We start from the raw sequence: 27500 nt of genomic DNA on the forward strand, positions 1-27500 counted from the left end.
CTATGATCAAAACTTCATGAATGTAAATTTAGTAAGGTCAAGTCAGTCTGAATTGAAGCTTACATCTCTCTCTCTCTCTCTCTCTCTCTCTCTCTCTCTCTCTCTCTCTCTCTCTCTATATATATATATATATATATACATGGATGGATGCAGACATGAATGGAGTCTAGATGTGAAACTTTGAAAGTAATGGAGAAATTAAATATTACCATGCAGATGAAGGTCAAGATCACTTTAACAGGTGCAAATGTGTGAAATTGAGTCTCTAAGTGAACAAACTTCCAAAGTAAATGAGCAAGTTGGTATATTTTTATCTGACCTGTGGGAAATATCATGATAAAATCGACCTGATTGTGTGCTCTATAGTGTGTGACAATTGTTTGGTTGAAAATGAATTGTATGTGTCAGAGATAGGGTTATCAATGTATACACAGACTCGCATACAGACAGCCATTGATCATTCCTATACCCCCTCCATACTGTGCCACTGTGGGGCTGATATTAGGTACTACGGTAAATATCACTACTATGGACAAGAGATAGTTGGCACTAATTAGCAGTTCAGTGTATAGCAGTTCAGTGTAGTTTGACATACATGTGACAGTTAGCAGAGGATGAATGGTTAATATGCCAAACAGGTGGTGCATGAACAAAACACATATTGCAGTGACTTAGAATAAATCATGAATGAAACGAAATGAAAGTATGTTGGATGAAACAGAGCATGCATTAATTATCATGATGAAGAGATTCATGTACTTCTTCCTCCTCATTACAATCTTTGACACACTTACACATGACAACATTCCTTTACATACGGTCACTGCTGTAAGATAACCTAGTAATGTCTCTGAGACAACAGTACAGCATGTTGTAAGTGAGGGAGCAATAAACTGCTAGTATGAGAATAATACATAATATAGAAGAAGAAAGATGGAAAGATAAAGTAATATTTTGGTCAAAAATAAACACTATTTTGACAAATCTGATCTAGTTTTCCACTGCTAACCCATTCCTTTCCATCTGCTGTTCAAAGAACATAGCTGTAGAAAACAATTTCGTTGATAAACACAGACGAAATGGCAAAATTTTGGTTCAATAATTTCCAAAAAATAATATGGCTGCATTACCAGTTCTTTCCCTTTAAATATTATTATGATAAATCATCTTTTGAGTCGACTAGAAGTTATAAAACATAAGCAAAATATTTTTTCGACAAAATTTGGCTTTTATTTTTATCAACATTGCAAAATTTACTTGACCTGCCTTTTGGCTTACAATGAAATATAACTTTATCAGCAGGTTAATTCCTATGTATGGACATGCCAACAATGAGAAATTTACCTGCATTGTGTGCACATCATATCAAAATGGATGACTTATTTTTATTGACTGAAAAAGAACAAAAAGAATGCCTTTTGTGGTAACACATTACCGGGAACTGTAGTTGTTTTCTGCTTTAGAAACTCTAGATTATCGACAAACTGAAAGTCACATTTGACCCCAATTGTACTGAGGTCAGGTGATGCAAGTTAACTGGAATTCAAAGGTGAGCCATGCCAGACAATCTATCATTGTAAAAAACATTAGTCATCCTTGTGACAGTAAAACAATGGTTAAAAGGAAACTACCAAATCCTCACAGACACAAAAATGTGCCAATATAAACATACAAATACAATCCAATGCCCACCTCGCATTTTTGTGACAACAGTAAAACGGCGGTAAAAAAAAATAAATTGTGAAACGGTAAAACTGTGCCAATCCCACAAATACAATTTCACACTCACAACCACACAACAGAATAATGAGACAACTCATCTAATTCACAGCCTTGATATTTATTTTGCGATACATGTAAACTTTCTTGTGTTCTGAAAATGTCCCTGAGATGAAAAGTTCATTATTTGGGGGGGGGGGGGGGGAGAACATTTCAGTTACGAATCAATAATGTCAAGTTGAATTCGGATATAAAATCTCATGTGATAATACAAAACAAACAAGAAAAGTAATTCTAAACATGGATTTAATTTCATCAAACATAGTCTTGATAAATAACAAGTCATTCATAAAATCTCATCGTATCGCATATCGTGTTTTAACAAATCAATCTCAAACAAGGCCAAACAACTGTTACATGGGACATTACATCAAGTGCTTCAACATATTGCTTCCTTTGTCTTCACAAATATCACCTGCTTCATGATTCAACTTTTAAAAAAAAAAAATTAAGAGTGTCACAGATACAGCTTTGTCGTGAAAGTATGTTTTAATAAATCACATATCTGTGAATCATCTAATCAGAAGTCATCATTTGTGAATATTTGCCCTTGTCTATCTATAAGCTGATTGGCTGACATCAGAAGTCATTATTTGTGAATATTTGCCCTTGTCTATCTATAAGCTGATTGGCTGACATCAGAAGTCATTATTTGTGAATATTTCCCTTTTCTATCTATAAGCTGATTAGCAGACATCAGAAGTCATTATATGTGAATATTTGCCCTTCGACATGTCTGTCTATAAGCTCACCAGCTGACGTCGCGTCAGAAGTCACCTCTAAAATTTGCCCATGTCCATCTACGAGCTGATTGGATGATCAGAAGTCTATGTTTGCCCTTGTCTACCTGTAAGCTGATTGGCTTATATCAGAAGTCATAACATGTTGACATATCATTGGATACTGTGATGGATATTAAGTCAAGTATAATAATATAATTACTTTTGTGTTATAATAATTTAACAAATAATTTAAAATATATTACACTTTTAGCAATGTTTGGAGACACAAGGGTACAGAACAGAACTTCATTTTTGTGTACCTAGCATAGTGAGATTTCTTCTATTTTACTAGTTATATGAGAAAAATAAGAGTACACCATACATGTGCACAGACAGATGTACGTACGTACATACATACATACATACATACATACATACATACATACATACATTATATATAAGGTGTATATATGTATATATATACAATATATATAATGTATGTATGTATGTATGTATGTATGTATGTATGTATGTATGTATGTATGTATGTATGACTGTACATACATACACCAGGTCACTCATCCTTAGATCAAAGTGAAAAAAACCTTCATTATCACTCAAACAAAATGCAACAGAATATAGAATTCAAACCACTTCGTCATCACACAAACACTGTGCATGAAATACAACATGGGGGTGAGCTGAATGAACTATGGGTTTTTTGACATGAATTTAACAGGAAAATACATACATTGCAGGTTTACATACAAAATGCATGCTTCATCCACCCACTTTGCTGACGTGGCAGTTTTAAGGCCGATAACTTAATTTAAAAGATTGCTTTTGACAAACAAGAAATAAAATAAAATGTAATTACTGAAAACCTTGGAGGTGAAGCTTCCACTTGATGTCTTGCCCCCGTCATATGTGCTGTAGTAGCAGTCGCCATGGCGATATACTACGGGATACGTCTTCCGGGAAACGACAGTGATTCCGAGAAATCGCACACGTCATTGACATTTGGGAAATTAACCAAACTCGTAGACGCGCACAGAAATATGCGCACGTACACAGAAATGATGGCATAAACTGAACTTGTTGAAGACTTCTATTGTTATTTTGTTCAAGGTTATCTCTTTAATAGATCATGTATTTGATCATCCATCAGCGGCGAAAATTAAATATAAATCAAATATCTTTGATGTTTGAAAATGTAAAATCCATGTGGGAGTCAGCTTGGTAAAGCGTAAGTCTTAAGCTTTACCAGCGGAATCGTCTCGCGACATAAATATAAAATATATGAAGAAAAAAAACTTGCACTTGTACAAAAATATTATCATCTTCATTTACAATGTACTTCGTTAAAGATAGAATATCATTGCCGAAAAGGGTACTCGATGAGATAGCTTTTAAGGCTGGGCGGCAGTGGTAAATCACATACCCGATACTTTATGGCTAAGTCTCTCTTCAGCGATCTGTTTATTGATAGCCTACACAAATGTTGTAACATCGGTACATTTGCCTTTAACGGGCAGTTCAGTTTCACGGGAACGTCCTTTCGACCGGACGGTTCCAACCAAAAAAGTTGCCTTCCGGAGGTACTACTCTCTTCGCCCTCCATGTAATGTGCCATCAACTGTACCACACAATCGAATACCGGTGTTCGGTCCCTTATGCTTTCGTCGGCGTCCAGACGAAATCTACCGTCTCTCGTATACTGAATCCGTACACTAGTTGTACCACGATGAGTCTTTACAGACAAACTAAAAAGATGTCTTGGGTCTTGGCTATCCCTTATAAGGAAAGTTCCCGATGGTGATGTCCGAAGTTTTTCTTTGGCTTCCTTTGATGACATGGCGCCATGGTACCAACAAGAGATGTCCAACATTCGCAAAGTTTTCACAATGCTTTCGAGATCCTGTTGAGTATTTTTCTGGTAATACTGGTAGATACGTTCACCACCAGGTAGTTGTTCCAGTGTCCTTTCGGCACTGTTTCCGTGTGCCATTTTCTGAACGTGGCACACAGATACGATCACATCGGTAACTCCAGACGGCATGTCAAATCTTTGTTGTTGACAGTATCGATCAAAGAACAGTGCTTGATCGTACGCGGTGTCCACACACGCTGACATAGACGCTTATAATATGTGTAACTATGAGGTCTGTACTCGGCGAGATCTGAGACACGGATGATGATCGGCACGGTAGCATTGTCGGTTTTGTAAACTCGGATCGTTCTTCCGAGAACTTAAGTACGGTAGAATTTATGTTCACGAGACACCATGCGCGATTCCTCGTATTTGCTGATCACGACTGTTTCGCCGAACCACGGCAACGCGACTATCACCAATCGAAAATGTAAGCCGTAAAAACTCGAAAAGTTGTGTGTATGAAAGCTGGTTCGATGAATACACTGAGTTCACGTGAATCCTAGCATGTGAAACGAAAGTAGATGTGCTACACTGGCAAACAACACCGGGTGAATGCAGTGGACGTTCGAAATACTGTACATGCATATGTATGTAGATAACCTTATCGATTCCAAGAATTTGCGTGTGTCATGATACATGTGATATATGCAAACACAGCTAATGAATATTAAGTAAGCTATATTTTTTACACACAGTTAGTGGGTCGGCAGGCCTACTAGGTTTGTAGTGAAATATTGGCTATCACGAACCTAGTAAACCGGGTTTTTTTTCGCTTTTTCTTTTCTTTTGTAATACTGATGGATTCGGAGAATTCGCAAGCCTCGACATATGAAAAAGAAAGAAAAGCTACCTCTCAAAAATAAATATAATACATTGTAAAAACACTGAAGATGCAAAGTATTGTCAGGGGAACCATACTTGCAAAAATCTCTACGGAAACATCCACAATTTTTGTTCATACAAAGTAAATGTGTGTGTATAAACATAGTTGATTTCAGAACTACGACTTACTTGTTTTTTTTTTTTTTTTTTTTTTTTTTTACTACTGAAACGCTTACTTTGGTCCCAAATCTATTTTTTTAATGACCGTCGGTGAAGGTTAGCGCTCATATATTCTAAGCTTATGAAAAAATTCACGTTTTTTCCTATTGACATTGCAGTAAAAAAAATATAAAAACAACATAGTCGGCTATCTGCTCCGATCTGCTCATATCAACAATAACCCAATCGCCCCAAGTTTAGCGGATGTGAACGTTCTTTGATACGAGTTTTCATTTTAAAAAAAACCAAAAAAAACAAAAAAAACAACAGTTTTCGCAACCTTGCAATTGCCTCCCAATAACTTGTAGAAATGATTACTAGTATTTTCCGACTGCACGTTTGCAAACATTATCAATAATATTAATTTATCACTGAGGGTAATTTTTAACCTTCTAGTTATTCTTCGTTTATACTTTGTAAACGATTTTATCTTCTTGATTCAAAGGATCGGTGGCGTCGTTGTCATTTTGTGGCGAGTCGGAATTCAACCAAGTTCTTCGGTTCCGCGAAGTCATAGCCGATACCCAGAAATTCGTGGCGCGGTCGGCTTGAAGTGAGTAGTCAGTCAGGCCGGTCCGCCATGAATGTACGTACGTCAGTCGGATGTGACTCACGCACCGATACGCGATCTGCGTTTGTCACGCCTTAGCTTTCAAAGTAAATGTGGGAAGTAGATTTCTTACAACTGAGTTCAAACGGTGCGTTTTCGGGAAAGCATTAGTCGTGTGCAATGTTAAAGGCCGGGTATATCGTTGCAGAGATGAGGTCAGACGACGGTTGTGGGTCATATCGAACGTTGCGTCATGTAGGAGGAGGAGGGCGCTATATATATGCATGTGCTAATACCCTTTCTATGTACAGTATACTGTGTATTGTTGACTGCGCGTAGTTGGGGGTACTTCACATGGACACCCAGTGCATTTTCTATAGGGGGCCGGAGAATTATATAATTGTTCATAATAATCTAATTGCTTCTGAGAAATCGGCTGTGTGTGCTGCCGGTTGACCTCGAACCACAAAGCGTATATTGTGAAGGTTGTCGTGCAAGTACCTGCATTTTAACGAACCGCAAAAGGCCACTAACTTCCTATCATCATAAATATTGGTAGGCGCTACTCACAGCATAATTAGGTTGCTATATTTCGGCAATGGGGGATAACTCTAGAATTCCCCCTTCAATAAATTACTGGTAACTCTAATACAGTGTTTTGTTCAATTTCACGAACAGGTGTGTCATGATCATGTACATACACACCCGAATAAATAGCTAGCATCAAATATAATTGCAAATCATATCATCACACTGCAGCCGCTGCTTTTGCCATGTATGGCAGACTATGTGTTGCAATAAATATATTAAAACACATTTTCATGCAAAATATCACATTTGTATTCGTAAAATTCACGTTTTTATTGATTAATTTAATAATTTGTATTCGCAAAACGTTATTTTTATGCTAAAAATCAATGTATGTGTCATCAGTTTTACATGTAAAAAATAAGTGGTATATAAGCTCTCTTATGACGCTGCTATTTGCTGCGGTTTTTTTGTTGTTTTTCTCTTCTCCGTTTTATGTTCGACCGCACTGTGTCTGGTCGAACATTTTGCTGTGTCCGAGCCAAAACTTGATGTATGTCAGTGTGCGAGTCACGTATCATCATAATGCATAAATTATAACCTTGTGATTTTTCCTTTAAATTCTCGATAAAGCATAAGATCAAATTTAGATGATTGAATTAATCCAATCTGATTAAAATCTGATGTGGTGAAAGCGTCTAGATGCCTTTATTTACCTCTATTTCTGTCGTTTTGTGTCGTTTGTTTTGTTCCGGGTGATCGCCGCCTTCTCACCTTTAATCAGATGGAATTAACCCATTGTCCTTTTATGTAGCCCGCTACAGCTATTCCCCGTATATGTATTTTCATATCTTTGATTTTACATTAATTTCCGTCATTTTCCACTTTTAATCTGTATTTCCCAGAAATAGTGCACGAAGTTTTAATATGAAGTGTAAATGGTATGGTAGGGAAGTTTGGACACTGACACCGCCTTGTTTGGTTTGTTTCAGCTCAGACAAGGCTGGTTTGTTGGAGGAAGTATATATAGACCCTACACGACGGAGTCAGGGGGGGGGGGGGGTCATCACATTTTATACAACAGTCCAACCCGGATTTCCCCCGGCCCTCCCACTTGTAGTTCCTGAGGTAAGTCACTCTTGAAAACATAGTCCTGCTTGAAGACAATGTATGGGTCTAGACATAACCCTGGAGAAGGGAGGGACAATTGTCAGAATCGAGTCCCGAATTACTCCCTCTGCAAGCACGACTAACTAAAACAGTGTAGTATTCTTAAAACACTGCAGGGGGCTCGGGCCTAGCTAGTTATGACAGACAGACAGACAGACATATAGATAGATAGATAGATAGATAGATAGATAGATAGATAGATAGATAGATAGATAGATAGATAGATAGATAGATAGATAGATAGATATAAATATTAAAGGGGTATGACAACAGTGACAATTTATATGGAAAACATTAGTAAATCATGTTGCATAGAATCATTGTCGATGATTTGTAATTACTCTGCCGTTCATGTTTGTCAGTATTTATGTGTTGTTATTGTTGTTCTTTCTTTCGTTCGCTTGTTTTGTGTGTTTTCGTAAACATCACCAACTAAGCCTGAGCCCCTTAGGCCTGCTTGCAGACGGAGTAAGTCGTCCGAAACGCATGCACCGTCTACAAGCAGGACTGTACTACTAACTAAGTATGTTCCCTTCCTGTACAAAACGGGGTGGTGGTCAGCTCTCGTTCTCGCAAACCGTGAGCTGTTATTTCTTCCGCGACACTGCGAACCACTTGGTGATGCGTCTTGGACGATGCCGTGATTTCAAGAGCTGTGGTTTACGACGATGGTCAGCTCTATACGTATACTAGTAAAATAGACTTTTATGGGAGCCAGTTTCAACCTCTTTTTTGACAAATGGTACTCAAACAAAATACACGGCAAAAAAAATCAGATTTCATTTTAACTTTAAAAAAAAATTCCCAGCCGGTGTATCATTATAGAAGAAAGACTTGTAGCTTCATTCACGACTGACTGACTCGTCCAACAACCACCGTAATCGAACCCAAAATCGATAAGAGTTTGGTCGAAAGGTCACGGTGACATCGTAAAGTTTAACTGACCTATTTTTCAAGACTTATTAAGACCTGGGACTTCGTGGAATTTGTGTGATTGCTGAATTCGTGTCACCTCATATCAAAGTGAAAGCAACAAAATCATATAATTCAGGTCATACATTCATTATGGAATTACCAAATTGACCAAGCTTAGTACTCTCGGCGAGACATTCAATGAAATTCCACAGAACACGCACGTGGGGAGATCACGCAAAAGTTACGTGGAACTTGGTGTGTATGTATGTGTGTGTGTGTGTGTGTGTGTGTGTGTATGTGGGGGGGGGGTTGTGTGTAGTGGTTTTTTTTGACTATTCATAACATTTCAGAAATTCTATAAATATTATATTAGAAATCAAAATAATCAAAATAATGGAAAAAGGAAGAGACATACTTTGAAATTATTTAAATACGTATTTATTATTTTTGTTTTTGGGGTGTTTGGTAGGTGGGGGGGGGGGTGGTTGCGACGTATGAGCTAGTCACTGTGTTTTGTTCATGGTCTCAGTAACGCTATTAGTATATGTAGCTCCATATAAAAGTGGATGCAATAGTTGACCAACCTTACAAGTATCCATGCTTACCATCCAACCTAGAACATACAACTTGTGTAGTTGTATACGTAGGTAAAGTGTTGCTTTGTTCAATTAGCCATCCAAAATATAACACTCTGTGGTGTTGATTATGATGATGACGACGATGTTGTTGTTGTTGTTGTTGTTGTTGTTGTTGATGATGATGATGATGAGGATGATGATGTTGTTGTTGTTGTTGTTGTTGTTGTTGTTGTTTTACTTGATACAAAGAAATTTATTTCCTATGGCAAAAAAAGGTAATGAATTAAATAAGTCCAAATGTAATTCAACGCTATAGATTGGGACGGAGTTGGACATTAATTTTTTTATTTTGATAATGTCTTCCCCCCCCCCCCGAGATTTGCAGCTGGGACCCCATATTTTCAGATCTTAGGTCCCAATGACCCCCTTAATCCAAAAGTGATGTAAAAACCCTGCCAAACTGAAAAGTCACTCAAAAAATTTAAAGCATGCATTTTCAAGCCAATTTGCCGAAGAATTTCATTTTATATTTCAACACTTCAGCGTATGTTTTGTCTTTCTTTTTTACATAAGTAGATGTAAACACGGAAAATGAATTTATAGTTGTATTTCATTGAAGTCGTAATATGGACTAAGGAATTTGATATCGAAACAAAAATTGAGTACTAAATGATGAAAATTGCCACAAGTCGAGATGTCACGTGACTCGTAAAATTTGTTTTATCGATGACACGGACCCCGCTTCAGACAGGCTAGGCTGGTGGGGGCGGAATGACGATATATGTCGTCCACAGGCCTATCTAGCAGCAGTCGTCGTTAGTTCCGAGAAAGATTACGTTCACTGATTAGAGAGATTATATTACGCGTACTCAGAAGAACAAAATGCGCCACATAAAAAACGTAGACTATTCTATGTGTGCCTAAAATAAAACCCGAATTCGAAGTAGCTTTTTTTTTTTTAACATTTATGGAGATTTCTATGGAATTGGTGCTTTCTCTTCTAGAAATGTAAGATTTTTATTAGGCTTTCGTTTATTGGTTTAATCGTAGTAAGATCCACACACACACACACACACACACACACACACACACACACACACACACACACACACATCCATCCACAGAGAGAGAGAGAGAGAGAGAGAGAGAGAGAGAGAGAGAGAGAGAGAGAGAGAGAGAGAGAGAGAGAGAGAGAGAGAGAGAGAGAGAGAGAGAGGAATATAAGGAACAGCAATATCAGTAACCATCATTCGACATTCGCAGAAAATGAGCCATCGCTAATTTTCTTAGAACATATTATGCTGACAAATGGATCATTTTTATGATCCTCCCCGAGTGATGATGTGATTAGAAAGATGGTCGCTCTGGAATTAATTTAACAGCAATTATGTTAGTCTATTTTCCTCGAACAGTATGCCATACCATATTATTAGCTTATAGTTGGAAATATGTTATGAATACAATATGTGGCATCTTTATCCATCGGGGGGGAGAGAGAGAGAGAGAGAGAGAGAGAGAGAGAGAGAGAGAGAGAGAGAGAGAGAGAGAGAGAGAGAGAGAGAGAGAGAGAGAGAGAGAGACAGACAGAGCGCACGTACGTGCGTGCTTGCGTGCGTGCGTGTGTGTGTGTGCGTGCGTGCGCGCGCGCGCGTGTGTGTGTGTGTGTGTGTTACAGTTAACAGATGACGATAGTTGATCTTGTAAAGGGTTCAAAAGTCGACTGACTTATACTTTATCATTAAAATGGTCGAGAAAGGATTACGTAATCGGATTACAAAAATCACACGAGAAAAAATAGCGCGAGTGTACGTAGTTGAATTATAAAGCTCGTTACTACCTATTACCCTGCTATTACTTGTACTTGTCGATATGCCGCTGTGCTTGAATAGAAAACATGTAAGTTACGTAACATTACCAGGAAACAGGTGACAATGATATCACCTGCTTCTACGAACTGCTTGCATAATAACACAATCGGAGTAACCTTTGGGATAACACTTGCTATTTATATTACATGTATTTACTAGGTGGGATAGATTTCAGGGTAAGGGGGTGGGGGTATGGAAACAACTGGTCAAATATAAAATATTACAAATTCTGAAATGAATCAAGGTCTTTTCCATTGTTGTGTTTGTGATTTTTCGTACATTATGTTCTACTTAGTTGTTTGTTAACGTTATTCTTGATACTAGTAGTTATCCGTCATGCAGGATTTCAGGTCGGTTCCAAAAATGCTAAATTGAATTGTCTTATCTTAAAATAACCGATCCCATGGCGAACACGTCACTCGACATACAACATCATACAATCTATATATTTTGATGGCAGTGACACGTAACATATGTGTAATATGAGAACCCGGCGTTCTAATTCTGAAGTTATCCCGAACACAATGATGGAGACCAAAATGATTGACACGCAACTTTGTTTTGAATATTATGCAAATGATTGACCACGCCAAAAATGAAAAATCGCACAGTTCTAATACAGAATTCAGTATTGTTCATCTATAAGGTTCCCAACAGAGATGTAATTCATTGCATGAACATGAATTCCCAGGTGACATATAATAAAAAAATATTATAGCCTTGATATTGGATTATATGCTCTCGTTAACGTTGCAAGGATTCGATCAGCACTCTCATAAGCTTATCCTTGCACCTCGGGCATATAACCCAATATCAAAGCAATTATGGTTTCTGTATTTTTGATATTCACACTGGAGATAGCGTTGACCACGGACAGACAGCCGGGGCTCTGCCCCCGTCCGATCTCAGCGCTAATATTAATTCTTAATATTTCATTTAGACAAGTTCAATTCTACCCGGAAATTCACATGATCGTTTTATGATATTTAGAATTGAGTACATAATTTTCCATGTACATGTACTTACATGTGTTCTTTATCTTTCAAATTGAAAGAAAAACGTTAAATATAGCTAAAATAAATGCCAATTTTCAGTCGGAAAACATCGGACTAATATGGACATATTAAAGTTTTCTTAGACTAGTATAGTAAAAGATTTGGCGCCAGTCAAATTTCTTTGCCCAGTGATGTGAAACTCGTCGAAAGTTCAACTACATGTATGTGTGCCCATGTCATGATACGTCCGTAGATGAGCGACTTGACTATTTCCTTCCAAGCATCTTGTTTGTCGAGTATTAACGATATACGTGACGCACGAAGGTTAAACCAAGGCCTTGTAGCAGTATCCTGTTGCGTACATTGTACATTGTACCCTGTAATTTATACTTGTACCACTTTCGTGGTCAAACGGATGTTATTCTCGTCTTGAGACTATTCATTGGGGTCGAATCTGCGATTAGAAATGGGGTATTGATTTTTGGTCAAATGGATCTAAAATCAAGTCTGGGGTTGATAGCCCGCACACCCCTACCAGAACTGGCCGGTGGTACCCCCATCCCCACCCGGGGGTGGGGTGGGGGTGGGGGTGGACTCGATACCACGTTGGTATCCGGACTATTGAATATAATTCTTAACTGTTTACTTCCGGCGTCACCATGGTAATAAAACACTGGGGATGGGAAAGGGGGTCGAAAGAGGCGCAACAACTGTTCACAGCGTGCGAGGATAGTATAACAATGGCAACAAAACCGATATGCTCTTGTTTAATAGGGCCTGGATCAATCTGATTCAAATCCGATGCAATCAGGATAAAAACGTAAAAATGTACCACGAAGGTCAATTCAAGCAAAATAACGAAGGTATAATAGCAATGAATGATTAACCGACATCTACATCGGATTTTAATCAGATTGGGCCTGGATGTAAATTACAAGGGTGTGGTGTACGTGTTTTGCAGAAGTTCGTCGGTGCGTAAGAAAGACTGACCAAGATTGACGTTCCCGAAAGACCTTACGCAAAAATGTCTGATCTCCCCTCCACTATCATTGTAATATCTGTGATCGAAAATAGCCTTGCACCAAAAACAGTCCCGGAAAACAGTACGTTCGAAGCTAAGCTTCCCTCAAGCACTTGCATGAAAATGGTGAACCCAGAAAATAGAAATACTGGTCCCTCCCCAGTAATGTTCGTCTGGTCCCTTAAAGTACCTTAACGTTTAATGCCCACTTTTATTCCACTCCCTGCGACTAAAAATATCGCTTATGGACATTATTCTCACAAACCAGAGCTGTTATTTCTTCCGCGACACAGCGAAATAACGAACTTGCGTGGATGGTGCCGTAAAAGAGGGTGTTGTTTACGACGATGTGTATGAACTACTGAACTGGAAAGGAAAACGTAGGAAAGGGAAATTTAAGTAGGGGCGTTGTACATTTATTCTCCAGGTGATCGACCCCTTCTATTGAAAATACTTGTTTATAAATACATGTACTGCTAACATCGCGACCGTGACGTCATCAGAAGGGTGCCACATGTCCGTCATCACCTGCGTATTTCGTAAAAGTCTTCATTGACGTCAGAAAGGCCAACCTATAAAGTGAAGGTACGGAATGGAACACAATGCACTGAATACCGCTAGTTCTCGTAATTCTTGGTAAAAAATACAAAATAGGTGTAGGGAGATAGGTACGCTTCTATGGCAGTATGCCATTTTCGTATTGTAGTATTACATAGGCTAATATTGGCAGACATTCTACGCCATATACGCTCACTTATAGAGGGGAATTTTGAAATGTGATACTCCAACCCTAAGTTATAAAGACAACTTTACTTCATTTACATAGTAGGCCCGGCCTACACTAGAATATAAAGGGACGACTTCATTGCCCACAGCGTCATGGTGTACAATATACAGTCATGTATTTCTTGGTGGTGGTGGTGGTGGTGGTGGTGGTGGTGGTTGTTGTTGTTGTTGTTGTTGTTGTTGTTGTTGTTGGTGTGTGTGTGTGTCTGTGTGTGTGTGTGTGTGTGTGTGTGTGTGTGTGTGTGTACGTGTGTTTTGGGTTCTTTATGTTTCATTTTTATATAAAAAATATGACTAGTTCCAGTTCAACTTGACAATATCGTGATGATTATAGTATTTGAATTGAACACTGACTATTTTTGCAGTTGTCTTCTCAGTAAAGCAACACAGAAGTGAAAATGTGTGAAAAGTTCGCCATGAGCAAATAGTCCACGATTAGATTAGACTTAACAGACTAAATTTAGATTATTGAGTAAATATAGACTAGACAGCCTTGAAATCGTGTAATTTTGTACCGCCCTGTAGGCAGATGTACTGTATACAAATACCCTACGAGTATTTTAGCACGCACACTGTACTCAGTTGACATGATTGACCCGCGCTATTGATGTTCATGGGAAAAACTATGCTTCTTTTTAATACTAGAAATATGAAAGTAAACTGCAATATCAAAATGACTACATTTTTTTTCATTCGATTTCATGCATTTACAGTCATTGCATGTCACTAGCAATCTGATTAAAATCTGATAGAAGAATACATCTCGATATATTTTCTTTAACTGTATTTCTCAAACTTTTTTTTTGATACTGTTGTTAATTTGTTGTGGATTTTGTTGTTCAGAGAGTGATCACCTTCTCTGATTTTACGTAATTAGATTGTTACACCGGCAGCAAATGGGAAGGCGGCGATGACTTGAAACAAGGACACAAAAGCAAAATGATGGAAATAGAGGTAAATAAAGACACCTAGCCGCTTTCACCACACCAGATTGACCGGCAGCTAGCCCAGTGAATTGGTTTTCAGACTCGATGTTGTTTGCCAATCGAATACGACACGTGCATATGATATATATATATATATATATATATATATATATATATATATATATATATATATATATATATATATATATATATATATATATATATATATATCGGCATCCTTTGTTAAAATACATTCATTCGAAACGTAAGGATTGAATTTATTTATCAGGACTCTCTTACTCGTAATTTTTCCACTCATATATATATATATATATATATATATATATATATATATATATATATATATATATATATATATATATATATCAAACAGTACAGTCGTCGTCCGGCCACAGCACAAATTTATCGCGCCATTCATACGGCACTTAAACACCCAAAATAATTCCCTTAAATGCTTATGTGTGAAATTGTTCATTCATTCATTCATTCATTCATTCATTCATTCATTCATTCGTTCGCTCATTCTGTTCATTCAAATGCATTTCACCGGCAAACTGTGTTGACCCCATATCAATAAACAGTCATTTAAGTTCTCGCGTGACTCTAGGTTTATATTAGTGGCCTATCAAAATGGGAGAAATTCGAAACTTCACTTCAAAGTACGTATTCTACTTTCGTGTGTCACTCTTCACTAGAAAAGTTACTTTAGACATTGGCTTAAACTATTAGTATGTGTTTGTTGTTATAGGAAACAAAGCCTTTTCCAGGTAGTGTGCGTAACTATAGTGTAAACAAACAACAAGCAATAACAAAGGGGTTCATAGAATCAGTGCGTACATATGTTTATACGGCCAAAGTTTAAACTGTTGTACTGTGGGCCTACAAATATTGTGGAAAGGAAGTTCATACTCAGACTTTTAACAACAAAACAATAATATGTTTTGATGACACACATCTGTATTTGTTTTACGTCATCGTATCGTCGTCAAATTATTTCTTTATTGCGGTTATCGAGACGCTCCTCGCTCTTCCGTTGAACTTCGACTAGAACATTTTTATCATGTTTATGAATTATACCCTGACTTGTTAGGGTGGTCGTTATCAACACACCAGCAAACCTACACGGTACCGTGTCACGCGAGTATCAAGATTCCACGAATTCTGTTAAAGATATTACATGTACCATGTGTACGTATCTAACATAGCCCATACCTCCATGCAGAACGTAAACTTTGATCACATTATATAGTCGCTATGATACGCCATGTTGGAGCGCCCTCACACATCGCTCAACGCATCGACACCATAGACCGTCTATATAGTGGTACGAACGTCATATATACTCGTCGTTGTCTTATGACCATTTTGTAATATTACCATGTAGCTTTATTATAAACATACAAGACATTTCCATAAAAGGAAATAAGATGCCCATAAGTATAATGCAATATTAGTCAAGTATGGTGAGATTTCCGTATGTAAAAAAAATACCGTGATAGCTGTACTGATACCTGATACTACTCCGATGGGCAATTTGACTGATACTTTCAATTTTACGACTTTGCTAGCTAAGTCACAGAGCCCTGCTAGTTCACAAACGATCGTTTAAGTATCACGTTGTTGTTTGACTGTAAATAGTCTATGATAGTTATGAACGTGAAAGTACATGTAGTATATTACACAGTAAAAACTTTATGGGCTAGCACATACCGGTATTTGAACTTCATGAGCACGAGGGGCGTCCTGTAATGAGAAACTGGGACAAGTGTTTGGCATATCCATATCGGACAACGGTTATCTACTAAATAACCGAGATTGCAACTTTGAGCTGGCATTTGTAACTTTTCGAAATAACGGAGAGGTTATATTTCGACAGTAATGTTTAATAAGTGTGAGAAGCTGTACATGTGTTTATGGTATCGAGTTTTGCCTAAAAGCAAGCAAAGCAGGGAAACACTATTATCAACAAACATGTCACATGAAAAAGTGTGAAATTTAGGGATTATATTTATCAAAGGAAAGGAACTTAAAAAGAACTACTGATAAAGATTTCATGTTTAGTTTTTTTAGGTTGTCGAATATATCTGTACTCCGATCCGTAGTAATATTGCTTAGGACGAAAGTACCACGGTAGCCTTGAACTTATACACGTCTCAAGATACTTTCGTTTTCAGTAGAATTTCACCACCAACCTAATACTACGGCCAAGACAATGCACAGTACTTAATATTTCAAAAGACAACTTGTATATAGTTATGCATGTAGTTCAATATGGGTGTAGCCTACTGGATACAGGAAACGGTGAGTTATCCTTTATGCACGATGTTCGTCACCACGTGACAGTGCAACGTCTTCCTTGTCTGTGAAGTCACCATCCACAGCAGACAATTTACCGAGAAATTTCTTGTTATCATATATCCGTCTACTTAGAATTTTTCATGTTCATAGAATTATTCACATGAAGGATAAAGGAAGTGCAGCCTTAGGCATATAATATATGAGTAATTTTTTACTTCAAACTTCAAAGGTAATTTATATGAGGATGGACAATAATGGATCTATTATAGTTCAAATTAATTTCACAGTGGTTTAGTGTTTGGTACGATGATCTCAAAACAGACTTGAAAAGTTTTTTGTTTTTTTTAAAATGAATCCATGTGCACGATTTTGCCTGCAGTGTGTCGTATTTATAGAAACACGTGATGAATGTATGTGAATGGCATAAAAAACTAAGAGCAAGTTGAGGAATTCGAAACATAACGCTTCACAATATTAGCAATATCTTTTCTGTTTGGAAAATGTTGATGTAGATGACTTCTTTTAAATTTGTTTTCCTCCAAATTAATTATTACAACGTCATGGACCACTGTCCTCATATAGCGGCAATACTACTTCTGGCCCAGAGACTTGTGTCGTTGGCTTTCTACAGTAATCAAGCGACCCGGCCCTGCCACATAGGGGCAAATAAATACATAAAAATAAATAAACAAATAAATAAATAAATAAATAAATAAATAAATAAATAAATATAAACACTAAAAACGTCAACGACAGTCATTATATATCATTACGACAATTTTTTCTGTGCAACAAGAATATTAATTACAATTATAAATGTTTTCCTACATATCACTGTAGATATACTAGTACTTGCACTCTGTTACATTTCATGCCGTCATACTCTAGTCTGCGAGAATGAACGAAATGAAAGTAAAATGTAACATGAATTTTATATCGCCGAAATTTTGCGTAGCACTGGGATTCTACGTCAATAAAAGTTTTGATACGGCATGTTAAGAGTCCCAACTGTTACAATGTAATTGTAATATGTATTTTCTGAAAGGTTATAGATAACCTTTGACCTTTTGTCAAATCATCGACTGGAACAATATTCGTTGAAGGAGATTCATCAGAATACATTGTTTTGTTGGGAGTCTTGTTGTAATTGGCGAATACTACAGTCGAGGAGCGTCAACTTATGATTACCATAGTTTTACCACGACTATATTATAGTTTGTTAAAAAAACAAACCATTTTCCTACTGTTAAAAAGCTTTGGCCGTGACATATCGTTAAAGCACTCTAAGACTCACTCCACGATAAAAGTACCTACAATGTATGGATAAGTGAGGATTGAGAGAGAGAGAGAGAGAGAGAGAGAGAGAGAGAGAAAAAAAGTTTCTTAAAATAGATATGTTAGAAGTATTAAAGACAGTCAAGCTACTGTTATATTCGTAAGACAAACATTGGAGTAGGCTACGCGAGACTTCTAAGTACCAATTATCTATGTCGATGCTATTCTCCGAATTCATGTGTCTGCTGGATTCAGAGAATTAACAGACCTTCAAATTACCTTTTCATTTCGTGTCCAGGGGCCCTCTGAATTGAAAAAAAAAATTCAATGTGTTTCGACGAAATGTTACATCACACATCTCTTTGTTCAATACCATCCATTATATTTTTTATATAGCAAACGATTCGGAAACCGACATTAAAGTTGTTCACCATTATATATCCAAATGTAATATAATTCTCTCCCCCCCCCCGATAACTAAAACGTCTGCTACCCCAGGATCCAAAAGCGGCGCAACTAGCTGCAAATCATATTTCAACAATCTCCATTTAATTAGTTTTAAAACGGCCATACGGATGAGGACTGGGTATTTATGTTGGATTTTTCATTCATAAAACAATTTTGTCCAGGTTTCTTACTTGAAAAATCAATGTGAAACAACATATATGATAGACCAAGTCTGTGTTTGTAACTGATTACAGTGCAAAAAGCTACAAAATGTGTAAACAGTTTTGTTATTGTACGTACGATAACAAACATTTTACACATTTATTAAATCTTCTGCAGTTCATTGAGTTACAAACAAGTACTTGTCCAACGTTGCTTCACTTTGATTTTTCAAGTAGGAAGCCATGATAAAATTGTTTAAAAAATTAAAAATCCAACATAAATACCCAGTCCTTATCCATAATATGGCCACTTTAAAGTTCTGTAGTACAAGAGAGACAAACAAACAAACAAACAAACAAACACACACACACAAACACACACACACACACACACACACACACACACACACACACACACACACACAAGAACACGTATAGAAATGAAACAGTGGGTGATAAAATGAAAAATCTAGATATTTTTTCGGACTCGGCTTACTAGTAAACAAACACTAAAACACATGCCACCACATGTAATAGCCACTGTTCTACTAAAGTGTTACTAACAAGGTTTACATAAGTCTTCTGAACATCTCGACTGTGCACATGAACATTCTTTGCAGTAGATTTATTCGTAATTAAACATTGTATCTATCTAGTATTACTATCGTTTCAAAAAAGGTCATGTGCAATTGATTAATTTAATACATTCTTTGCATTTTTTTTGACGAATGCAATTATTTAATAGCACATATTGAGTCATTTGACTCCAAGATTTGTACGTTGCAAATGTAGACATTGATAAAAATAATTGTCTCTGTCTGTCTGTGTCTATGTATGTACATGCATGCATGCATGTATGTATGTATGTATGTATGTATGTATGTATGTATGTATGTATGTATGTATGTATGTATGTATGTATGTCTGTCTGTCTGTCTGTCTGTCTGTCTGTCTGTCTGTCTGTCTGTCTGTCTGTCTGTCTGTATGTATGTATGTATGTATGTATGTATGTATGTATGTATGTATGTATGTATGTATGTATGTATTGAATTGAATTGAATTGAATTGAATTGAATTGAATTGAATTGTTTATTCACCAGATATAAAACAGGATAACATTTTTATGTACATTTCAAAAAGGAGGTTGATTTGATATATATATCTGGTGAGGGCCACAGAAATAGTTCGATCTGAACTAGTCTAGTCTGTGACCCTGACAAAATAAATATAGAAGAAAAAAAAATACAAGTGTGTAACTGGGCAACAAAAAGTAAGAAAAGAAAGGGATATCTACAAATACGAAACAATAATTGTACAAAATATTTACATGTCTCAATAATTTAAATAAAATTTATACTAATAAGAAAAAAAAAATACATGTCATGTGTTTTCTATGAATTACTCAGGTGAGCCTTTAAAATTGATTTGAATCTATTCCTATCGGTGATGTCTTTAATGTGTCTTGGTAATAAATTCCAGTGATGAGTGGCTGCATATCTTATACTGTGCTTACTTTGTGTTAGGTTAACTTTGGGTACGTAGAAATTGCGATGTGTAGCGGAACGAGTAGAATAGGAATGTGAAATTGTATCCAAATAGCGGTTTACATCATGGGCAAAGTGATTGTGTAACAAATCAAAAGTAAAGAGGCAGGTGTGAAATGAACAAAGTTTATGAATTGGTAAAATATGTAGCTGTTTGAATAAAGGGTCAGTGTGTGCACGAAAGTCAGAGAAAGTGATAAGACGTGTAAATTTCTTTTGTAGTAAATATATTGGTTCCAAGAAAGAAGTGTAAGTATTCCCCCAGATTTCGACACAGTAGCTTATATGTGGAAGAATTAGGGAGTTGTACAATAACAGAAGAATAGATTTCGGAATAAAGTGTCGGAGTAGTGAGATAAGTCCGATCTTTGGGGCAATAGATTTGACAACTTTTTGGATGTGGGACTTCCAGTTAAAATTGATGTCAAGAGAAACTCCAAGATACGTTGTCGAGGAGACGTTGTTCAATTCATTTCCATCTATTCCCAAACTACACTCTATGTTCACAGGTTTACGGGGTGTTTTGATGACCATGTAATTTGTTTTTTCAACATTGACCGTTAGTTTGTTCGCTCCACACCAGTCACACACCTTCTGAAAATCTACATTTATGTGGGTAAGATTAATCTCGTTTCCTTCGATAGATTTGAATAAGTTAGTGTCATCTGCGAAAAGTCGAAACTGGAAGGAGTTGGTAGAATTTGCTATGTCGTTGATATATATTAAGAAAAGAATGGGGCCAAGAATCGATCCTTGTGGGACGCCACATTGAATGTGTTTATAGGGGGATGATACATTGTCAATGGTAACGTATTGCTGTCGGTTTGTGAGGTAGTTTTTAAACCAATGTAGTGGAATGCCTCTTATGCCATAATGTTCTAATTTATGAATTAAAATGTCGTGGTTTATGGTATCAAATGCTTTCTTTAGGTCAATGAAAATGCCGAAGGTGATGAATCCATTGTCTAGTTGTTCACTAATATCAGAGACCAGGTCTGCAAGGGCCAATTTTGTGTTATATTTTTTTCGGAATCCAAATTGTGTATCTAAAAGAATATGTTTAGTTTCAAGATAATTGATAAACTGTTTATTTACAAGTGACTCTATAATTTTACTAAATGTAGGGAGAATTGAAATTGGTCTATAGTTGCTGACGTTGTCAGCTGCACCTTTTTTATAAATTGGCATTATTTTGGCTATTTTTAAAGAATTTGGGACTATTCCTTGGCTCAGTGAACAATTAATGATGTGTGCAAGAGGACGAGCGATGATATGTGCAGCATGTGTGACAAGTCTTGGGTGAATATTGTCGTATCCAACAGCTTTACGTGGGTCTAAAGTTTTGATTTCATTTAAAACATCTTGTTCAGAAACAGGGTGGAAGAAGAAAGAGTTGAGATAGTTACCGTCGAGATATTGTGTGAATTTGGTGGCTGAAGTAATATTTGATGCAAGGCTTGGACCAATGCTTGTGAAAAAGTCGTTAAATTCGTTCGCTATATCAGAACTTTCTGTCAGAGGATCATTGTTGGGCGTCGTTGAGATCAGTTTGCGTGGGTAGAGTTTGTTAGTCGATTTGTTCAGTACTTCGTTGATCACCTGCCACGTCTTGTTAATATTACCTTGGGCCCATCGAAATTTATTGAAGTAATAACGTTTCTTTACCGACTTGAGGAGTTTTGTTAGAATATTTCTATATTTTTTGTACTTAAGTTTATAATTAACATTGTGGGGATTGTTTTTCATTTTTGTGAACAACCTATGTTTTGTACGTACTGATTTAAGTAGGCCGTTTGAGAGCCAGGGTTTGCGGATACTATTGGAATGGCGGGCGGTTTTGGTATGAACGTGATTTGATACGATGTTATAAAATATGTTGTAAAAGGCTTCGTAGGCAATATTTGGGTCTGTGCAGTCATAGACAGGTTGCCAAGATGTAGCATTCAAGTCAGATAAGAAAGCATCAGGGTTATAATTTTTAAAGTTAAGTATTTGGGCTGAGTTTGCTGGTTTCAGTATATGTTTGAGGTGGTTGATAATACAAAAGATGGGATAGTGATCTGTGATGTCGGACTGAAGTGTACCACAGTTGATAAAATAGTTAGTGATATTTGTAAGGCAGTGATCAATGATTGTACTGGTGTTGTCGGTGATACGGGTGGCGGTGTTGATGATCTGGTAGAAATTATAGGATTTTAGAAGAGTATTGTACTGGATAGCAGGTGCGCTGTCAGTGGAAGTATCAATGTTCACATCACCAAGAATTATGCAGGATTTACCTGAAGCAGACAGCTGGTCAAGACACGATTCAAGACTATGGAGGAATTCAAGATGTGGTGTGTTGGGTTTTCTGTAATTGACACCTACTATGATTGCTTTGTTATCAATGACAGTTTCTACAAAGATCGATTCACAGTGCATAATGCTGATGTTGTCAATACGGGTAAAAGATAGAGAATTGTGAACGTAAAGTGCTACTCCCCCACCCCTTGCAATTTCCCGGTTAGAAGTAATGAGTTGATACAATGGCAAGTTATAAAAAGAAGGATCTGAATTGTGATTTAACCAAGTTTCTGACAAACCAAGAAAATGAAAATTACAATCTAAGATATCTAAGAGAGATACTAGATCATCGTAGTGTTTAGCTAACGATCTGATATTCAAATGTAAAAAAGAAAACGAGTTTTGGGAGTAAGATGTACAAGTACCTTCATTGAACTGGTCTGTAGAGTAAAATGAACATTTTGTTTTGTCTGGCAAAGAATCTGAGTTCAGTTCCATAAATATGTACAAGTTCACTGCATAAATGTTATATTATTCAGACAATTCGGCTAAGATCTTGGGTTGTTGTTATACAGATAGCTGGGTCACCATTATTCTTCCTTGTATAGATCTTGCCGTTGTAGGTCCAGATGAACTTCCACTGCTTTGTGTTGCGTAGTTGGTTTGCCTCGTAGAATAGATGTTTATTTGTCGGGGTTAAGTTTTCATTGATATATAAACGGTTGTTATTTGTGTATCCGATGTTACGGGCGGTTTTGTCTTTAAGATGTTTCTTTGAGTTGTATAGTTTGTTGCGGACGGTACGTCGGACGAACTTAACGATAATGGTTGCAGGTTGTTGTTGACCCTGACGATTTGTTCTGCGTGGTAGACGGTGCGATATGTCTATATCGTCTGGTGAAATGTTCACCCCTGCAGCTGCAGCTACTCTTACCACGATGTCATCAGTATCTTCATCTTCTTCTTCAGGTAATCCCGACAATTCTAAGTTGTTTCTGCGGGTATACTGTTGCAGATCGTTAAGTTCGATTGTTGTCTTCGCGAGCTGTTCTTTCAATCCTTTGTTTTCATTTTTGAGGCTCTGGAGCTGTCGTGTAAATTCGTCAAACGAATTACTCACATAAGTGACAGACTGCTGTAGGTCTTGCAGTGTGCCTTCCATGTCAACGAGTTTATCAACTTTGGTAGTAAGGTTGAGAAGTGTAGCTTGGATGCCATCCAGTTTGGAGTTTTCCACTTTGTTACTCGCCTCTCGATCGTCATTGCCAGTGTCTATTTCGGCCATCTTATGTATGTATGTAAGTATGTATGTAAGTATGTATGTATGTATGTATGTATGTATGTATGTATGTATGTATGTATGTATGTATGTATGTATGTATGTATGTATGTATGTCATTTACTGCCTATGACCCTCATGTACACACATGCAATTTGATATGGGCTTCATCGTTCACCGAAATCTCTCAGTAGCTTGGAATCCATGCGGATTGGATTTTTACATTCGACTTTGTGATTTGAAAGACGAATGTATTCCAGGCTACGAAATCCGCAATAATATAAAGTTGTATCCTAGTTTTGATTGGAATGGATAAAATGTAGTTCATTATGTGTGCCTCGAAGTACACAACGTCATTTCCCCCAATTTACGTTGTTCTTGTGACTGAGGTCCCCGACTGAGGTCTTACAGTAAAATTCAGTTATATCAAATCAAGCTGTTTATCTCTTCATGTTTAAATAATTCTGACCTTTGTATATTTCCGACACTAAACGAAAGAGTATAAGTTAAATTTGCCAAACAATTCGACGAAATTTATATAGTTCGTTGAATTCCCAGGTCAGGAGTATATTCAAATATAGGTAGTGTTACCCATGTCAGTCATTTAGGGTCAGAGTTCGATATGGCCGTCGCTCAGTCGTATAACGATTTGCTGTCTCCAGCTTGTCTATTAAATTTGCGTATATTTCGGGACCATTTGATCAGCAGATAGTAATATTAGTCTACAAATAGCGAGTTGGATTATAGGTAAAGAAAACACGTCAAGCACGAATTAAGTAAAAAACCAAAATACTCGTAATGTAACACATTGCAAAAACGATATTGTGACTACATAATCTACGTGGATGCGTGACGAGCGCGTCAGGGGCTGTTCACGCGAAAGAGTGTAAAATGTGCATTTTCCGCACCTGTAGTTCCACTGTAAGTTACCCTCCTTACCTTTCAAATTTCTAGATTCTTTTAGTTATCAATATTATTGTCCCTGAGATTGGTTTTCGCGAAATAGATTGTCACGTGTTTGATTGAATAGTATCGGACGCATGTTCCAGGTAACGAGTGTTTACCGAGAAATTCGTCTCATTGTTAAAATCTAAATTAGACTCATGCAGTTTCACATGAAATGATTAGTAAGATTTGTTTACATGTAAAACAAGAATAGACAATAATTCCATGAAGTCCCAGGTCCGAAGTCTTTAAATGTAAATGTAGTTCGTTTTACTACCAGTGTCAACCCTGGTCAATAGTTAGGAATTCACTGCAATCACCGGTGTCACCATCGGCCAAGCACGACAGACCTTTCCTCTCTGGGCCGGGAGGGGGCGGTAGTCCCACCCCAAGGGGATCCACCTTTTGTGCACCAGCGTAAAACACATAAACTGAATCACCTTAACTTGGTATATTTTTTTTTGAAGTTTGACAATACTTCGAGTAATTAGTCATGTGCGTCAATTGCAGTGGAACTTAGTCTTTGTACACTAACTTTAAATTGATCCAGAAATATATTTAAACGACATTTTCGTTGAAATATTAACAAATTGATTTTGTAACAACGTAAGATTTGGATGTTAAAACATGACGGTAATACAAAAGGTAAACAATGTGTAAAACGTTTGTTAGTATACATACAATAACAAACATTCGACACATTTTATATTATTAATCATTTGCAATGTATTGAGTTACAAACACAAACTTGGTCAATGTGGTTTCACATTGATTTTTCAAGTTGGAAGCCATGATAAAATTGTTTTATAAATTAAAAATCCAAAATAAATATCCAGTCCTCATCCATATCGCTACTTTAAAGTCCTGTAATAGAGGAGAAACAAACGAACCCAAAAACCCACCCAAATAAATAAATAAATAAATAAACAAACAAATACACACACATGCACACACACACACACACACACACACACAAACACAAACACAAACAAACAAACAAACAAACAAACAAACACACACACACACACACACACACACAAGAATACTTATAGGAATGAAGCGGTGAATGATAACAATTAAAATTCTATTTTTTCCTGAACTTACTAGTAAACGAACACTAAAGCAAGCACATACACCACCACGTGTGCAATAGCCACTGTTCTACTAAAGTATTACTGACAAGGTTTACACTGAGACCAAAGTCTTCCCAACATTCTGACTGTGCATATAAACAATTGCAGAGATTCATGTGGTCCCAGGATTTGTACGTTGCAAATGTAGGCATTGATAAAAAAAAATAACAGCTGTCTGTCTACGTCTGTCTCTCTGCCTGTCTTGTCATTTACTGCCTGTGTCCCCTCATGTACACACATGCAATTTTATATGAGATTCGTCGTTGCAATATTGCAAAGTTGTATCCAAGTTTTGGTTTGAATGGACAAAGATTTATTCGTTGTGTATGCCTCGAAGTATGCAACTCCATCTATTCCCGGCCACAATTCAACGTTCTAACGCTGTTATTTTGACAAATCAAGCTGTTTATCTCTTCATGTTGAATATAATTCTGCCATTGTATTGTTTTCGTTTTATTTTTCCGAACCGAGTGTAATTTAAATTTGCCAAACAATTCGACGAAATGTATGTAGTACGGCGAATTCCTAGGTCACTGAGGAGTGTATTCAAATATAGGTCCTGTCAATCATTTGGGGTCAGAGTTCGATAGGGCCGTCTCTCAGTTGGTTTCAGCTTGCGTGCATATATTTCGGGAACAACTGACAGTAAACTTAACTGTAAAGATAGTCTATAAGCTTAAATAGCGAATTGGATCACATATAAAGAAAGCATTTCAAACATATGGTTTAAGAATGATAACAAAACATTCTTAGAGTCTTAATGTAACACATTGCTACCACTGATATGAAGTCGTTGATAAATTCAAACATTTACATTTGTGTCACTAAACAACAATCAATCACATAAAACTGTATTGTGACTACATACAAAATCTACGTGGCGAGCGCGTCATGTCAAGGCTGTTCATGCTATGCGTATAAAAAATGTACATTTTCCACATTCTGTAGTTTCACTGTAAGTTATTACCCTCCTTCCCTAATTATCAATATTAGTGGCCCTGGATTTTTTTTTCGTGAAAGACGTTGTCACGTGTTTGGTTGAATACTAATAGTATAGACGCAGTTCCAGGTAAATGTGCGTTTGTGATCTCCACATAGGTTTCATACGGAGAAATTCGTCTCATTGTTAAAAATTAAAGAATCAGACAGTTTCACCTGAAATGATGAGTAAGTTTCATTTACAGATAAAACAAAAATCGACAATAATTCCATGAAGTCCCGGCCACAGAGTCCCAGGTCCGAAGTCTTTCAATGTATGTATAAATGTAGGTCGTTTTACTATCAGTGTCCACCCTGGTCAAT

General features: G+C 36.9%; 3 protein-coding genes across 10 annotated transcripts in view; 1 reads left to right on the forward strand and 2 right to left on the reverse strand.

Annotated features, from left to right (window-relative positions):
* LOC144435818 (serine--tRNA ligase, mitochondrial-like) overlaps positions 1 to 27500 on the forward strand; it is a 112960-nt gene that overhangs the window by 73932 nt on the left and 11528 nt on the right. For 6 of the 8 annotated variants that reach the window (XM_078124446.1, XM_078124448.1, XM_078124443.1 and 3 more), the window contains 2 exons: positions 154 to 241; positions 7546 to 7681. The gene's annotated coding sequence lies outside the window, so the exon portion shown is untranslated. Of the gene's footprint in view, positions 1 to 153; positions 242 to 4908; positions 5022 to 7545; positions 7682 to 27500 lie in introns of those variants that run through there. The other 2 variants (XM_078124452.1, XM_078124444.1) reach the window with 2 other exon arrangements.
* On the reverse strand, positions 3015 to 5020 carry LOC144435819 (suppressor of cytokine signaling 2-like). The gene has a single exon (XM_078124453.1). It carries the CDS (start codon positions 4633 to 4635, stop codon positions 3877 to 3879), a length of 759 nt encoding a protein of 252 aa, XP_077980579.1. The 5' UTR covers positions 4636 to 5020; the 3' UTR covers positions 3015 to 3876.
* On the reverse strand, positions 23377 to 24126 carry LOC144435470 (uncharacterized). The gene has a single exon (XM_078124064.1). The coding sequence runs from the start codon at positions 24124 to 24126 to the stop codon at positions 23377 to 23379; it is 750 nt and encodes a 249-aa protein (XP_077980190.1).

The sequence above is a fragment of the Glandiceps talaboti genome, chromosome 5, assembly GCF_964340395.1.
Source record: "Glandiceps talaboti chromosome 5, keGlaTala1.1, whole genome shotgun sequence".
In the NCBI taxonomy this organism is placed as follows: domain Eukaryota; kingdom Metazoa; phylum Hemichordata; class Enteropneusta; family Spengelidae; genus Glandiceps; species Glandiceps talaboti.

What these genes read in the sequence shown, in the direction of transcription:
- LOC144435470 (XM_078124064.1), bottom strand. Translation starts at nt 24,126, where the DNA reads ATGGCCGAAATAGACACTGGCAATGACGATCGAGAGGCGAGTAACAAA.
- LOC144435819 (XM_078124453.1), bottom strand. Translation starts at nt 4,635, where the DNA reads ATGTCAGCGTGTGTGGACACCGCGTACGATCAAGCACTGTTCTTTGAT.